This window comes from Melanaphis sacchari, unplaced genomic scaffold, assembly GCF_002803265.2.
Source record: "Melanaphis sacchari strain LSU unplaced genomic scaffold, SCAv2.0 Contig74_pilon_pilon, whole genome shotgun sequence".
In the NCBI taxonomy this organism is placed as follows: Eukaryota; Metazoa; Arthropoda; class Insecta; order Hemiptera; family Aphididae; genus Melanaphis; species Melanaphis sacchari.
Genome location: NW_020271531.1, coordinates 1,684,270 through 1,704,154, shown reverse-complemented (window position 1 = coordinate 1,704,154; position 19,885 = coordinate 1,684,270). Strand labels below are relative to the sequence as shown.

At 25.0% G+C, this 19,885-nt stretch overlaps 1 protein-coding gene across 1 annotated transcript in view; it reads left to right on the top strand.

Moving 5' to 3' along the window:
- The first annotated feature begins 17,481 nt into the window (after nt 1-17,481).
- Nucleotides 17,482-19,885, top strand: part of LOC112601014 (protein trachealess) — a 118,594-nt gene continuing 116,190 nt past the window's right edge. The window contains exon 1 of the mRNA XM_025348410.1: nt 17,482-17,738. Coding sequence (XP_025204195.1) covers nt 17,482-17,738 — 257 coding nt within the window. The remainder of the gene's footprint in view (nt 17,739-19,885) is intronic.

The window sequence follows — 19,885 nt, the reverse complement described above, 5'->3', positions numbered from 1 at the left end:
TTTGACCTTGAATGCACGCTTTTAGAAGAAGAAAATTGGTCTAGTTTCAATAAAATATTTGATGTTGACAAAAAATAGATATATTTTATTCCAAGATACAAATTTATATTAATAAATCCAGCTATGAAATCAAAACTAATTCAAAAAATAAACGAATTAAGGAATGGATGACTAAAGGACTATTAATTTCAACCCATCAGAAAAATGATATTTCAAAATTGGTTAAAAAATATCCAAACAATTTAAAATTACGGACTTATTACTTTAAATATCGAAATATTTTTGTATCAACTTTAAGAGCTATAAAAACAAATTATAAAGTAAAATGTTCTACAGTAATTAATAAGCCTAAACATACCCGGAATTTAATAAATTACTTATCGGGTACTAATAATAATAAAATAATAAGACATTCGTAAATAACATTGAAAATAATAGTAAAAAAATTAACCCCCAAGATAATTCTCTGAACACAGCAAATATTTTTAATACATTTTTTATAAGTGTAGTATGACATAGTAGTAAAATTTAAAAATGATTTAGATATCAATAACAACGTATGTAATTTGTCTTTTAATCAACATTTTCTCAAAAAAATAAAAAGAACTGAGGTTCTAAGAATAATTAATAGTTTCAAAGATAAAACCGCAGCTGGTTTTGAAAAATATCAGTTTAACTATTAAAGCATATTGCAATCTACATTGTAGACCCTTTTATATATATATATTGAATATATGTTTAAAAAAAGGTTTTTCTTGATAAATTTAAACTTTGAATTATCAAACCGTTATATCAAACAGGAAGTAAAGAAAATGTGACAAATTATAGACCAATATCCATGCTCAGCAATTTTTTTAAAATTTTCGAAAAAATAGTAAAAGTAAGACTTATGTACTTTTTAGAAAATAATGTTTCAAATTGGTATAATTAGTGTAAAACAAGTCGACAAACGGAACAATAGGACATAATATGATATGTCTGTATGTTACACAAAAAAGAGTATAGGACAAAAACTCATGGATTAGTTAGGTCCAATAAACTTTAATAAAATGCCACTATCTATAAAAAATGTGTTTTCAATAATGTAAGTAATAAAATCAACTAATTGTCAAACAAAAAAAAAATTGTAAACTGGTTATTACTTGAATTGTAACTGTGTCGTATCACTCACATCTGAATTTGTATCGTATTGTCTGTTATGTTTAAGAATAATATTTAAATCGTAATCTTATAAAATGTACTGATAATATTAAACTCATTTATCCCGCCACAAGCTTAGCTTAATGGGATAAATTAATCATAAATACATTGTTTTAGATTTGGTTTTTAATTTAGTTTAATATTAGATTAATAATTTTTAAATGTATAATAATGAATTGGTTTTTTCTTAAATAAAAAAAAAACTATACTGTTAAACTGGATCTTAAAAAAAAAAAGGGCAAGGGAGCTGGGAGGGGATTTATTCTCTATATCACACCATAAATATTAAATATGCCACTGTGTTGCATGTTTCTGCTTTAATTTTCGACGACACGATAGTCACGACCGATTAGATAAGATAAAATTAATACAATGCACTCTAGCGGTGCAGTACTTTACTATTTACATATTAACAATATGATGCAAAAATCATGGTGACATGGTGTATTTTATAATCACACACTAGTATAAATTTTTATCATAGAACTTTAATATGACATGATAGTTATTCTAATATATTATTATTCAAAATCCTCGTTAAGTTTTCATTATAACTTTTAAAAGCCAAGCTAACACTACCCGGCTAATATTTAATAGATTAAAGTATTGTTCAACACGCTATATTAAGTCATCGAAAAAAATATCTGTAAGGCTGTGAAGCCCTATAACGCATGTATCATAGTATTGTATTGAGTTTAATATGGTCCAATTATTAGTTTTATTTCAATATACAAAAGTTATATCATGATATATGTGATTTAAATATTAAATATATGAAAAAAGACAGAATATTGCAAGTTGTAACCATGATAACGTGTACCACGGTCAGGTAACTTTAGTTTAGTGATTATTCTGTACATACTACGGTATGTATTTAAGATAATAAATAATAATAGACAAGCATCGAAACATTTTTAGCGGAATTCAAAATGTTGTTTGAAACAAGTGCGGGGATTTTGATGAAAATTATTTGATTGTTAACGCCATCTAACAATGTTGCTTTGAAATATGCTACAACTGTATTTAGTCCGTACTTCAAAATTAAACCACCATGCATAATGTAGTTGAATAGTTTGGATTATATAAATGCATTTGTGTCATTTGTGAACCATTCTCTATTAAATACTCACTTTAAGATGATACCAGTTCATTATAATGTCTTAGTCGAGGTGAGTACTATGTATTAAACTTATAGATGCAGCAAATAAAAATCTGTAAACTGTAAACCAACACAACTGATACCAATTTTAATATTGTATTATTGTCAAATATTTTTAGTGAAGATATGAATACCGTGTTTATACGATTAAGAGATACTATCCCGTCTGTATTTTCTACCAAAAATTGTCGATATTACGCTATATGCCTATGTATACAACTCTGAGATATATTTAAAGTAGTCATGAATGTAACTTAAAAATTATTATTCTTCTTTCTTAGAGTTAAACTCAAGAAGCCAGGAACCTTTCAAAATTAGATTTTTTAATTAATATTATGATGATTGAATTGGAAAAATTAATTACCCATGAAATGTAAGAAAACCGTTTTCATGTAAATTTCATAGTGAATTAAAATATGTTTTCAGAAATTTAACAGATTAATAGGTTAATAAAATTCATAAAATTCATAAAATACTGATATCTTAATCAAAACGTAATAGAATTTATATTTTTACGGCTGTGTGTGAAATGTTCATGTTATATACAATAATGATCATTTACTGCATAATATACATTTTTAATTTACACGGTTCGCAAATACTTTGATGCCGATAGGCAATTACCACTCTTATTAACGATCGGTACTATTCAACTCAAACAGTTTTTATTAAATGGGTTACTAGAGCGCACTGTAAGTATCACATTTACTAATCAAAACATAGTATAAACTTTTCTTATTTCATTATTTTGTAAGCTTGTTACCTTTTCAAATTTTAGTATTACAATTATTGTTTCTTTCTCTTAGCTTATTATGTTACAATAAATATGTTACTTACTACTATTTATGCTTCTATGATTCGTAAATAGTGCAATAACCATGTCCAAAATAATTACTTATAACATTTTTTTTAAAGTTTTAACTATTTAATGCGAAGAAGATATATCTACATATTATATATAAGTATGGAAATAATATGGTTATCGGTGTTTGTAAGTAATACTCGGATTTCTATGTAAATATTAAATACAATAAACATATGTTTTATTATGTTCAATTTTCCAACTTCAACAAGTGTCAATAAATTTTAAATCGATAAAAAATTAATTTAGAAATCTAAATAATATACTGTAAAAATTAATAATACAACTAAAGGGGAAATACCATTGTATCGTAGAACGGCGGAAATAGAATCACACTTAATTGTATAATTATTTAGAAATTAGTTCAAATATTTTTAAAGTTTTAGAGGAAAATAATAATATGGCTAATATTTTTAAGTATCAATCAGAGGCGAATTTAAGGCACTGTGAATTATGCGGCCACAGAGATGACAAACTTTGAAAAGTGTATTGAATATTTAATTTGTTTTTATGTTATAAATTTATATCATTTTTAATTTATTTTACCATTTCGACGTTTTTTACATTTATTTTTAGAAAATTAATATTTTTTTAAAATTTTTTTTTCCCAGGAACTGATCGATAATGATGAAAGTTGTACTTTATTATAGTTTATAGCATAAAAATACAATACACTATAGTACTATAATATGTTATATAAACGTTTGTTTTATAGTTAAAACAGATGGTTATCGGTACGGGTTTACCACATATACTATATTACAAAGTTTATTTAACAATTCAATTTAAGGTTTCATCTGTTTATGATTTTATTGAATTAGTCGATAGTTGTCAGTTCACCCATAAGTGACGTATGCGTAAATTATTAATTTTATATTTTTTTTTTTGTATATATTGAACATTTTTACTTTATAAAAATAAATAACAGATACTATATTTGAACCAGAAAAATTTATTTTTAAACTTAACTTAAATGAAAATATTATTGCATATTATTTAGAAAATTAATTTATATAAGGATATTTAGTAAAATAAAAGTTATTTTTTTAGGATAGGGATGGTGAATTTTATTTGGTATAGGAGTAGCATATTATTAATCCGTCCCGGGTACCAATGATTTTTCAAGTGGTGTAAACTCATTTACTAAATTACTTATTATGTACTTGTATAAAAGTAGTATAAAGATAGTAAATTTAGTAAATACAATGTTTTTTTTAATAAAAACAAGTAAATAGTAATTATCAACTATTAACATTTTTTAAATTATAACAAAATATTAAAAAAAAAAGTTATCTTTTTGTTTTATTAATCATTTTTATCAACACTTGTAAATGTCTAAAAATATTAATAGCTTAAAATTATTAAAAATCTAATGATAAAGTTAAATGAAGTCAAGTATCTAAGCCTATTCATTTTTAAGTCGATTATTACAACAAATAAATAAATGATATCGATTTGGTCGAAAACAGTCTGCAGTAAGTTGTTTAAATATTTTTGTTTTCTTAATTATTTTAAAACGCCATGATATTTCTTATTTTTAACCTTTTCTATCATGAATATTGTGTATAAATAATATGATTGTCTTAATATCTAAATTTCATTATTTGATTTTTAGATTCTAAGCGGGGTTTAAATGTATTGGTTTTATTATGATGTGTTTTTTTTTTTTTTTTTTTTTTTTTTTTGGGGTTAAGATAATTTTTTTTTTTTTTTTTTTTTTTTTTTTTTTTTTTTTTTTTTTTTTGTTGACGAGTAAACGATAAGTTGTTTATAAAATATATCAATACTTAAAAGAGGGGGTTATTACAGATATAAAATTGGATTTAGTTTGGTATATGAAACACGTCAAACATAAAAATTCCAAGCACTTATTGTTATAAATGGGAAAAACAAATAAAAAATTAAGGAAAAACGTAATTTTTACGCAAAAATTTTTCAACAAAATCGATTTTGTTTTTTTGATGTAATTCGAAAACTAATCACTGTAGATACTTGAAATTTATACTAAATGTTAAAATTGTATCAATAAATTTTTTAAACACTTCTAAATTATTGTTAGCTATTTATAGGCATAAGAAATTTTTAATTTTTTTTAAAAGGTTTGAAAATTTAATTAAAAACTTTTCATAAGTTGTTAATACCTCAATAAAAAAAATACCAAAAATCTATGATTATAGTATTTTTTTATATCAGCCTTTAATAGTAGAATTATGACAAAATTCATAAAAATCACGAAAATTAGTAAATTATTTTGTAGTTAAAAATGTTAAAAATTATTGTTTTTATTTGATTTGAAATTTTCACCTAATTTTTGTATTATCATTTTCATTATACGATGAAATTTTCAAAATTGTCTAACTAGTTATTTATGGCATGAAAAATTTTCATTTTTTTTTTTTTTAGCTATATAAATGTTAAAATGTATTCACATTGTCAAAATTATTGAAAATTTTATACAAAATTCCATAAAAGTTATTATTATATTATATTTAAATAAAAAGGCACGATTTTTAATACACATTTGAAATTAAAATGTTGACAAAATACTTCAAAAACGTAAAAAAATTCAAACTATTTTGTAGTTAAAAATTCTTAAAACCTTTTTTTTTTGTAATTAAGTTTAGAAAATTGAATACAGGATTCTTCATTAGTTTTTTACACAGAGACTATAAATTCTAATGAAAATATACATAGACAATTAATTTTTTTAAACATTTTAAGTTACAATTTGGACAAAATTATTTATTTAAACGATAGATGTTAATTATTTTATATAATTTAAAACTATTTTTTGTTGGAACTTAAATTTCTATGTATTTTATATTAATATGTATTTCAGTATAAACAATAACATTTTTTATTTATTTTAAAATATTATCTATTTATAAAAACTATGAATTTGTTTTTACTGTCTTACGATATTTACTAAAGGATCTTATTAAATTTTGAGTTATATAAGTTGATATAATATTGTATAAGTATAAAATATATATTATTTTAATAATTAAATACTAATAATATAATCAATTTGTAATTTGTATCAGACCTAATAATTTATCAATAATTATGCATTGAAAACCAATATTAATTCTGTTCTTACATCTATAAAATTATTAATTACCTTAATGGCTTAATAGTAAAATTTTCATCATACATCGTCAAATTAAAAAAAAAAAAAACGTTTGATGATAATGTGATGTTTTCTGAAATATAATGCAATACAGTCTATATGAATTATATTATAAATATTTCTTTCGTCGATGTTTAAAATATTTTATAAATACAATGAAATTAATAAACTATAATTTAAAAAAAAAAAAAAAAATATGGAAATATTTGTGATAATTGTGTAATTATGTTGAAAAAAGACTGTATAGTATAATTATTTATAGTTCATAAAATTACATGGTATTGGGACAAAATATCTAACGGATAATATCTAGGGATAAAATAACCAATGTATAGGACAAAATATTAAAATAAAAAAAAATTATAAAATTTGTTCATTGTAACATTGTTCATTTTCAAATTATATTTTAATAATATTTCCCAGAGTATACAAGAAGAGTTTTGAAAAATGAGAAGTTATTCTAAATACCTCTTGAAAGATCTATAAGCAGAATTATTTAATAAGCTGTATCTATGGATTTATAATGCAAATTTCAAGTAGGTACAGTATTTTTGTTTAAAAAATCTTTAAAAAGTGTTTCAAAAAAGTTATTTTATCTGTCTTACAAATAACAATAAAAAACTATAATAATTTTTAGTTTTAGGTAGATTTAATTGAACTATTTATATTTATAAGTACCCATCACTATTGTTACTATACAGTAACATTATATAAAATCATGCAATTATGATATTGTTTACTGTAACTTAACTATTTATTTTTGTAAAATGTGCAACGTGAGAAAATACAATATTAGCATGTGTAATATACAACATTTACACATATTATATACATATTATATAATTATGTTTTTTTTTTATTTCATATATCGTGTACAATTTTTTATATCACTAAAAAAGAAAAGTATGAAAAATTAATTAAAAACAATATAATAAAATATATTATATAGGATACACCTTAACAATTCAGTAAAAGTTACCCTCTATTGTAGAAGTAGTGAATAGGTAGTTTATCGATTTGTCACTCATTTATTCATATATTGGTACATACACAAATACATTCATACATACATATGTATACTGTATAGTGTATGTATAATCATATTTGTCCTGATAAAAATAGAAAGCATTATTAAATTAATTGTATATACCAGCGTTTACATAAAATGACACAGGTATAAACAAATTATCTCGTTATCTTCCATTTACGAAGTTAGATAGGTAGTATATCAGCTGTATTATAATACTAGTTATATAATAATATGTGCGTATTGTGGCTCTATTATGATTTTTCATCTATCTTCATCTCTAGTCTTATATATATATACCGACGTCGGTCAGAGTTCAAAAAGATTAAAAAATAAAAACGGAAACACTATAAATCTTACCACGCGGTGATGATAACGATGATGTTGGAAGAAGAAAAACTCGTTCAATCTGATAACGGATATACACTCTCAGCCCTTCTGTTAGGAACCACCTCGACAACACTTACTTTTGTACCGTCATGATAATAGTTGGTACATAAAAAATAACAACAGAATATTCAGTATTTTTAGTTCTTTATGGTATCATTAAAATGACAGTTATACATAAGCAAACACACATATACAAATCTATACTTGACTATAAATTTATAATTTCCATGTGGTTCACCACTACATTTAATTGATGCAGCTCTTTTTAATAAGACATCTAAAATATTAGCCTTATGTACAATTATTTATACACACAACTATACAAGTTTAGTACGTGTTAATAATATTATAGTTTGGTCGAAGGGTGTTTTTCTTTTATTATTGTATATGTATATTATAGTATATAATATAATATGATATAATATTGTACCTTTTGAAATTATGGTGCGTTCATAACAGAATGAGAAGGGGCGCTGAGTATAGCCGCTGGATTTTCACACACGATTGCGTCTGCTATTGAAGTGAAAATCGACAAGCATCACAGATTGATACGTTATAACTTATAAAGTTATAACTAATTATAATTTATTTTGTTTTTTAGACATTATAATGATTTCAAATTTTTATCACACTTTTATTTTGCACTCAATGCTTAAATGCTATCAAATTTTAATATAACTCTAGTATCTACCAAACAAATAAATAACGTTAATACGTCATATAGAAGATAATTAAGTAGATTAATTCGATAAATAAAGATAAACCTGAATTTATATTATATAAAGCATTTATTTTACGGTTTTTGTATTAAGCTGTATAACAAAAGATAATACAAATTAATTTTCGGCGTTCTATAAAAATTATTTAATAGTTACCTAGAACTTTCATTAAGAATTGTTAAAAAATATATGAAATACGAATATTACAAATTATTAATATAATATTTACGTGTAATCTACTTGAAGGTTACCTATCAATACTCACTATTTTCTCGATATGTTCAATTTAAATTCTAAACTAATATACGGATACGAGTTTGGTATTTTTAATTACCATTATAGACTATTTAAATTATTTTTAATTCTAATAGTTAATATACTGTTTAAAAAGAGTTTTTTCCTATAAAAAGCAGATATCTGCTTAATTATTTTAATCAATATAAGTATATTTTTAGTCAATATTCTGTCTATAAACGTATATAAATTTATAAAATTATTGAACTAGTAATATTGTGTAATTGTTCATTATTTTTGATATTTATGGTAATTTTTGTACTTTGGTCTTTGATATTAATAAATTACAGCAGTTTCGTGCATTGAAATATAACTGTAAAAATCTAAACGAAAAAAAATGTGTAGTTCTTTTTTAACAATAAATGTTCCATTAAAGTTATATATGAAACATGTGTTACGTTTTTATAAGTTAGGAAAACTGGCGACGGCAGCGAGCGTGTCATGGACGATCCTCAATGGACCATATTTTGCCAGTTATTTCTCATATAATATATAACGAACGACCCTCTGGCGATTTATATTTCACCTGTGTCGTCACCAGAGCCCTCATATAGTTGCTCATTAATCATTTCACTCATGCTGGACAGTGTGTGTGTGTTTTTTAGGTTTTTTATTAAAAATAATAATCGTACGTAATTTTGTAACTGTCCTTCACACAGTCTTTATTTCATCATTAGTAGTCCCCTTCTGAACGGCAAAGGGATAAGATCAGACTGTACATCCACAGATGCACAAGGAAATTCCAGACCGTGTGTAAAATGAGGAAATATATTGAAATACGGATATTCTTGTTTTCTGTTTATCATCCCCATACATACAAAATAATATATGGACATGTCTGTTTGACATATGCAAAATTCGAACGAATTACCCGTGAAATCACTTATTTTGAAATGATGAAAATATCGGTAATTTGTCTTTTTTAACGCACCCTAGGGACAACATCGTCGTCAATTTCATGTATTAACTGCTTCGACAAAAATCAATGAGCCAACAAAAATATATCTAATGTAAATTTGTTCTGTATTTATTTTTTTTTTTTGCTTTTTCAGATGGAAATCTACATCTTTCATATAATATAGCCTTAATAAATAATTTGCAGTCCTTAGACTCAATTATGTATAATATATTTTTAAATTTGAATAACAAATTTAATATATATTCCGTTCTTTTAAAATTACTAACATATTTACATTGAGGTTCAATAAAATAAATAAATATTAATCAAATCACTATAAATTGTTATTTACCCGAAACGTGGAAGTTAACTTTTAGGTGTTTCAGTTTGAGTAATTGTGAATTCACAATCTATATAATTTTTTTTGTGCATATTTCAAAGAATACTAAAATGCATAAATTCACATGCATTTTTCTTCGATTATATTTGTTTAAATATTTGGAAATACTTATATTGTAAGTTAAAACATAATTTTAGTACGAAAAAATATGTGAAATAAAAATTTAATTCGAGTAGATTTATTAATATTGAAATAAAGCATGCTTAACACCGAATTGGTTTAGAAATTTAATTTATATAATTAAATTTTAATTGTATATTTACATTTACATTCAATTATAATATTGTATTGGTAACATACTCACTACATTATTTAGAATATTGTGTGTTTAATTATTATTTATTAATATAAATTAATACCATTTTTTCATTTCACATATTTTAACTTTTAAAAATAAATTGGTACTAGGTATGTTATAATTAAATTACATACATTGGTTATTTATTTTTTGAATCTATGGTGCACATTGTATATATTATGTATAAGTGGAATGCTAGCATTTACTAAAAATACTATTAATAATTATTATTTAAGGAATATTTAACAGACATTGTTTAACTACTGATGTTTTTTATTAATCATTATAATCATATATTATTAGCTATAAGCATCATAATTATAGATGTTACGATTTGATGTGCTCAATGTTGACAGTGATCCTTTAACCCTCCTGGAGGGAGTATGCGTTGGATACATTTCATACTTGAATGATTACATTATGTAACAGGATAATAATGAAAGAATGGCAATGGCAAACCGTAAGGCTAACACATTTCGATACATTAACAGCCGTGAAATAAAAAAAAAAAAAATTTCAAATGTTTTGTGGTTTAGCGTTGAAGCGGATCGAGCTACCCTAAAGCATTTTTTTATTCACGAGACTAGATTTTTTTTGTACACTTTTTTACCCCTAAAAACACTTTAGTTATTGTTACTGAAATTCTTTTATATATATGTAATTCACCGCTACCGGAAGGAAATACGTTTAAAACGTACAAAAAGGTCCTTTACCCAAATGCAATCCTATTACGATATGTACTAATTCACAGCTAAATATTTTAACTATAGTCTATAAGTACTATTACTCCATTTTTATATTATTATATAATAACCCAGATCGATACATCCAGGTGAGATTATTAGGTAAGTTTAACAATTAAATAATAAGTATGTACATAAATTCATATTATAATTTATAATACATGACACGTTACCCAAATGCTAAATTTACAATGAATTTTATAGCTTGTAATATAATTTGTGTTAAAAATACCGTAAGTTTTATAATATTATTTCCTTTGTTCATTTTAAGCACAGTAGTATATTAAGCCAATCTACTGTTTTTTTTTCTTAACACATTAAAATATCAAAATGTTTTAGATCTGATTACGTGCAGAAATCTACTTTGTATTTTAATTTTCAGTATATTATTATAGACACTATTTTCACTGTTTTTTTGTTCTATGACTGCATATAATATTGTATAATTATTAATTATATATAGGTACAATTTTTAAGGTAAAAATGTAAGATGAAGAATTTGGTTTTAACTTTTTAATATCTAAACATGTACTACAATAAACAATAGTGTACAATATACTTATTTTACTTACATATGTTGCATGTAATTTAAAATTTATTAGTCAAAATTTTATTTTATTAATATTTAAAATTTTTAAGTAGCACGTTGCACGGAAATATGAGTTGGTATTAATTAAACAAGTAACGATGATAATATCTTTAGTAATTTAAATTTTTAAATACTTATTAGTAAGTTTATTTGTCAATTAATATACAGAATATACTATATGCCTTATGCTATGAAAAATATATTTTGAAAATGTTAACCAAAGTAACAATTTACAAATAGATGAACAGTGTAGATAAATTGTATTATTTTTATATTATAATGATACAACGCTATAAATTAAATTTTTGATTTCATATTATATTATATTAATATAATTATTTATCTTAGATAAGCTATCATAGATAACCTTTATCTAATAGCTATTAATTATAAGAATTATAGGAATTTAACTTTGATATAATATATTATTTAGTATTTACCTACTTAAAGTTTATATCGATAATACGTAACGTTGAGTTGTAACACAAGAAACTTAAAGAAGTAATAAGTTGCTGTAAGTCTAACGATGCTATTTTATTTATAAATTATAAGTTATAAGTTATAACTTATAATGCATTATACGTAATTTTATTAAAGCTATTATTTGGTAGATTTTAAGTAGGAAATGAAAAGGTAATGGAAATTAATTTTGACAAATAATTGTTATATTATAATACATTGATGTTTCGAGTATTAAAAAAATAAAAATTATTTAAATTTATTTAAAAAATATAATAAAATAAAAATAAACAAAATATAAATGTGTAGAATGCATGTAATATAATATAAATATAATATTTAGTTGTTATTCAATTGTTTGAACTTTAAACAACATAATATATCTATTTGCGCCGTATAAATAATAAGAAAAGTTAGATAATTAAATTATTATATTAACTTTTCTCAGGAATATGTTGAGTGGACTGGCTAATATATATTTTCATTGGTTTAAAACTAATAATAAATTGTAATTTGTTAACTATTCATAATTTCCTGTTTTAGTTGTTTTTTGTATCTTAAAATAACTTAGCTTATATTGAGGTACTTTGATGTATATTTTATAACAATTTTTTGGTGAAATATATTAATCATACTACATAGCCACATGGATACCTAAAACAAAATATCACATAATATAACTTTATCATTTTTCGATACGAAATATTGTTTCATAACAGCATGTGATCTGAGTACGAATAAATGTTCGTCGTCTTTACATCTGGCTAACGGGCATGGGTATCTATTGTTAAGTAGGATTATAATATTGAAGAACCCTTTGTGTAATGTTCTTTAATCCTTGCTTTAGTCTACTATAGTTGGGGTTTACTCACATAAGCAAAAATTTCCACTTCATCGGTCATTATTATATGTATACCTAGGTAACAATTTATTGTGAAAAAATCCGCACGTAGTCTTTTAATGTGTTTTGAAAAACTATCCATATTCCATAGTAATAAATTTGGGGGATGGGTAGAAATAGATATGATTGAATGTAGCCATATATCAGTAATAATGTAGTTCACTACATAGTAATAATAACATTATTACTGATCTAATATAATATACTATATTATTTAATAAATCAAACCAATTTACTTGATTTACGTATACTTGATAACTATACACATTCTAAATAAAAGAGCAAACATATTTATACATATTATTATATTAAAAAAAAGTAAATGTTTACAATTCATAAAATTATTTCGATAATAAAAAATGTAACCCCCATCGTTCGGCATAAATTTGAGGGGTACCTACTAGTTTAAAAATTAGTATTCAAGATACATTACAATAACACTTTAAACAAATTATAAATTATCATTACATCGACCATTATGGCGTGTAAAAAAGGTTATAACTTATCATAGTATTCTTTAAATTATTACTATATATATACCCATTAAATTATTATTATTATATGTTGCTTTATTGTTGCGTCATACATGGATTATTTATTTCGAAAATTACAAATTTGAAAACAAATAGAACTAATAATTACTTTTAAGTATAAGTTTATTATTTAAAATGCCAAAAATAAAAATAAAATTATTAGGTAAAAATTGTGTATTAATAATTAATATAGGTATTGCACAAATGTCCTCTTTATGAAATGTTTTATTTAATATAATTGCTTATTAGTTATTATAATTTAATATAGTAAGTTTGTAATTATATTATATATACTTTTTAGGTATATATTTTTAACTCAGCGTTTCCAGGATGATATTTTCCAATACTGTTATCTCTTATATACTATTGCTATTTTTAATAGAAGTTAATTTTTAAAAGATTAGTATTAATTAAAAAAGATAGAGATATTTTATTAATTTTCTTATACCTTTATAATTTAAAAACTAATGGTTATATAATATTTAAAAGTTAAACCTAATACTACTATTATTATTGATATTAATTTAAATATTAAATTATTAGTTTATTGTACATAAAATACAATTTACAATCGAATTATCAATTTTCAAACAGCATTTGTAAATAATATAACTCAATTTCTTGTGGTTCAAATTATATTATTAGAATTACCAGTTTCTACAATTTATACTCCGTATACAGAACATTAATGTCTATAACAATCGAGGGGTGTATATATTTTATGGAACGATTTTGACCACATGATACACGCTAATTGCTTGCTTTTACGACCACTTCGGTAGAATTTGACCCCGATGTTTAGTGTCTTTATGGTGTGTATAGCCAATATATAGATAAACAAACAGTATTGAGTAAAATGTAAATGATATATACTATATTATTATATATCTATAGTTTCTTAATGTTTTTTTTAAAATTATTAATAAAACTTAAGAATCAAATATTATTGAATTTTGATTTATGACAAATAAACGTAATTATAAAATAATTAACCATGGCACTTATCTCATACTTAACCTGCAGTGCCAAATGGAAATCTAGATTATAATCTTGATGAGATAGTTGATTTCATTAAGTAACCTAATCTACAAATTATTCAATGTTTAATGATTTGGTGTTACTTTTTTTTGACAAAGTAATCGTTACATATTTACATCAAATATTTTATTATGATAGAATATATTATTATACTATATATAAATCATGCCTTGGCCATAAATATTTAACCATATTCCGTTTTTATCCCATTGATTGGGTGAGTTCGTAATCGCATACGCATTTCTCATGTTCATATATTTTTGTATAAAATAGTAGAATATTATAACCAGTTAATATTTACAATTATATTAATATTTATTTAAGTGGTGTTGATTAATCGTCGTTTTATTTGTTTTTGGCAGTAATAGTATAACTAAATCAGTATTAAGTTACAGTTGCATAATAAACGTATACAATCATACAGCGATGGATAGAAAAAATATGGTTAAAATATACAATAAATTCTATGTTTAGTTATTACCAATTATAAACCATTACACCTTAATAAATAATATTTAAATTGCTTTTGGAACATTTTTTGCTATGATTTATTTACATTTATAAATAATGCAACAAACTTATATGTGAATAATATTTAAAAAATAACCTCTACATAATGTAATAATATTAGTATAAGTTAAAATACTAATAAATTGATGACCATTTAATGAACAATACAGAGTAGTGCCTGTAAACTTTTATGAAGTTATATAGTAATTAATAATTAATATAGATTTCGTAAAGTATATAATATATTAAATATAAATTGGATAGAATTATTTTAATCTATACTCTATAGTAGATGTTTTAGATAGGATTTTTAAGCTAATATAAAATTAATATCATCTAAACATTTGATATGAAGCTTAGTATCATTTAATTTCCTAATTAATGATTATGTACCTACTTATTATGTAATTCTTATTCGTATTATCATATAAAATTAACGTGATTAATGTATTTTTACTTATATAAAAAAATAAAAGGTATTTTTGAATAATTATGGTTATAGATGGTTAGTTAAGATGTAAGCCATGTGAATTATATTTTATTATTTTTCTTTCAACTTGTTAAAAAAATATATCGTATAGAAGAATATTTAAATTGCATTGACCTATTTATTCATCACTTATGAATTTGATTTTTAGTCAACTTATATGTCTATTAGATTTATAACAATATACTATTTGAATGATATTATGTGGCCTTTTAATAAATTAACGAAACGGTGACGGTCAATATACAAATTATTAGCATGTTTATTTTTACAATATATTATGTTGCATAGGCACTAGCATATTTTCAAATAATTTATAAGTACCTAGCACATAGAATGACACTTCAGTACACGACTAGGTTACCTACCGATTAAAAGTAATTCATTTTTCAGTACCTATGATTTTTAACATAATATTATATTATTATATACCTATATTATATATACTAAATAACCTAACCATGCTATGTTGACCAAACGCATTAATAATAATAAATATCAGGTATATGTTAATATTATTATTTTCATATACTGTTAAATAGCTGAACTTATCGTTGTTTATACCAATGTATAAATATATTATAATATTTATTTGGTCCCGCCCGCCGAACGGGACTATAGCTTAAGCCCAATGCAAATCATATCGCGCACGCGCATTGAAGTGTACAGGTGTAATATTGTATTTATTATAATAATATCATAAACCACTTGATGTAATTATTAATGGTCGGCGAGTAAACACCGAGGGAATCGGTATAGTGTATGGTTTACATCAATAGACACAATAATAATGTCGTTAATACGATACATATATTTTTATTGTTTTATACCTTATCGCACGTGCCACTCATAATAAACGTAATAATATTATTATTATCATCATCACAAAAAAAATATGTCGTCCAGTCGAAACATTATCCAAGACGACGACGACGACAACGACGACGAGGAGTGCAGACTAGTGCAGACTGCAACGTGCAGGCGACGATGCACAACAGCCAACAGGTAAACCGCAGCAGACGTTCGCGACTCGCCACCCGGTATAGTAATAATATAATAGATGCCTAGGAATAGTAATAATAATAGTAACGATAACATTACGTAATGTAATAATGCTATTATTATATTATTATTATCGTTACGTGCTGGGCGTTCGGCAATGAAGGCGGAGCGACGGTACGCGGTGGTGGTGGACCGTCGGTGAACGCCCATCGGGCCGCAGATACGCGGTACGTACTACACGCGAGCCGGCCACCGGCACACGGCCGTTTATCAATGACGCGTCGCTGCCGACCGTGTATCAGCTGCACCGGTCCGTCTGTCTGTCCGTCTGCCCGTCGTCCGTCCGTCGCGCGTTCGTTTCTCGCGTCGTCGTCGTCGTCGTGATAAATTGATAATAATATCTACCGTGAGTTTACTGCGATCCTTCGTTTCGCCGTCGGTTTTCCCTCCACACCGGTGTCCGATCGTCCTTTTCCAAATATCATAATGCATTACCCGGCGACGACATCACCGTACGGCCCGGTGCGTTTTCGGGTTTGATATCGTTCGTGTTCACGCGCGTACTCGTGTCCTTATGCGTCTTTTTTTATTTTTTTTTTTCCGCGTTTTAATGCGTATCATGTTATTTGTGTGCGTCGTCCCGGCGAGGCAGAACACTGTGGCGCGCCGTCGGTGTCGAGTTTGGTGACGAGTAATAAATACCGCGCACGATTGACGAGTGCCGCCGTTGTTTATTTGATATATTTTATCATTGCATATTTTCATTCGGCCGGTGCGATATTACCATATTGTAATAATATATTGTTTGAATAATATTATTCCGCGCGGGGCACCACCAGAACATGCACGTCGAGCTCGACGGTGGCGGAGGTGGCGGCGGTGCGTCTCCGTGGGCTGCTGCCGCGGTACTCGGACACCACCACCATCATCACCATCATCATCGTCCCGCCGACACCGATCACCACCACCTCCACCACCACCACAATCATCTACACCCTGCCGCGGCGGTAGCCGCCGCCGCCGCCAACGGTTTTCACCCTGCTCATCCCACCCACACGCCGATGGATCTGCACGTGCCACAGCCCTTTCCGTACTATAGGTAGGTCATCCATACTACAATTTTTCATTTTATACGATATTCCGCAATTTTTACGTTTCAGTTCCTAGAATAACGATAACGTTGGTTTCTGTTTAGGATTTGGTTTCTAAAATATTTAAATAGACGTAAAGTTCCCAAATCCAAAATTTTTGGTTTAGGGTTCTGCTTTTCCAACTTCGGACAGCGAGTATCGCTTGTCTTATAATCACTGTAAAATTTAGTGCTGCTGTAGTTGTACGGAGTGTAGTAATAGTTTCTATTCAAGATTCTTATACAAATAGGTAGATTCATAAAATTATAGTTTTTTTAATGATTATTTTTCTGCTAGGTACACATAAAATATTAGATTATTAGCTATTAAATATTGTTGTATTATATATTATTTGCATTAATTATTCACATTTACATCATAATATATTAAAAATAAAACGCATATAAAAGGTTTAAGATTGTACACTGTATTAACTATACAGTGACTAAATCAGATTTACAATAATTTGTTTGTAACTATATAACTATTTATATACGAACAAATTATTGGGTATAAAAAATATTTTATAACCGGTCTATTAGATACTATGATTTTTTAATTTTTATGCTTGGCCATCCCAAACAAAGGTAACCAAATATCTATGTGTACTTTTATAATACGATATTAAATTAAATTAGTTAGTATTATGTTCCTAATATTTTTTTTTTTCAAAAAATAAATAATTAAACGGTAAAAATACAAGAAATAAACAAACATAAATAGACAAATTATAATCAATATCAAATAATATTATAAAATAATTAAAAATTAATATTTTCATATTTATAATATTTTCTTGGATATTAAGATGTAGGTAAACTTGAATTTGAGGCTGTATTATAAAATTCACCTATATTTATTTACAAAATATATGTATAAATAATTATTTACCTATTATAAATTATAAAAATTTAAATTTAGTTTATATAGATACCTACCAGAAAAGATACTGCCATTAAATTTTAGTGAGTCAACTGAGTCAAATGTATAAAACCTATAAGGGAATTTATCGATTACGTTTAAAATTTTTTTAGAATTTTAGGCTTTAGAATTGAACTTTTTTTTACATCACTAATTGAATTTCTGTGTTAAAAAATGGGCCTCTATCTCATATAGATACTAGGGTCACTAAGTTTCATGTTACATAACTGGCTAGAAATAATGAAAAATTAATCGATTTCGTCTATAAAAAATATCACTCAAATTCATTGTGTATGTTGGTCATAAAGACGTTTTATAAAAATTCCTAATAATGGTAAGAAATAAGTTATTAATATTTTAAATACAAAAATATATAATGTATATATTATAAGCAACAAATATTTAATAAGTTACTCTGAGTATAATCATCTATATTATATTGTTTAAGCTTTTAATTTTCAATTCTTCGAGTATACATAGTTTATATATAAATAACAAATAAATGCATTTATATCGATGGAATTGTATTAGACAAAAACATATTTTTCATGACTGAAGGTAAGACTAAAAGATACTCATCTTACTGTAGTTTTTTACTCCTCTTAGATAGTAAAATCCAAAACATGCTGGACTTCAACTGGCTTTTTGCATACCACTAGTAGTATTTTTGCGTACTATTGTTAAGAAACTTCTGATTTAGAAATAAAATTAAACATTTTTTATGTGCGAGTGTGAGTATTTTAATAACGACAGGAATTTGATTTGATACGGTGTTACAAGGCATAACTAGGATTTAGTTGTTACACAGACTAGAGTACTTTAAAACCAAACTTAAAAATAAGCTCCCCTTCCCTTTATTAAAAAATAAATCTTCTACATAAAAGTTAACAATTATATGGTTAATATTGGTTTGTAACAAGCTAACAAATGAACAAAAATAAAATATAATTACCGGAATCAACATAACATTATATTATATTATAACGATACGGGTAATAAGATGTATATTATTAAGTGACCGTTTTTATGCTTTTCACTAAGTTTTTTAGGCAAAAACGTTCAATGATTTGTAAAACTATTCTATTTTAAAATATAAAATAAACCTTGTTCATCGAAAAATTGGAATAACCGATAAAGTATTATAAGTACAATTATTATTAATATTTTGTCTATTATTTATACTTAATATTTTACA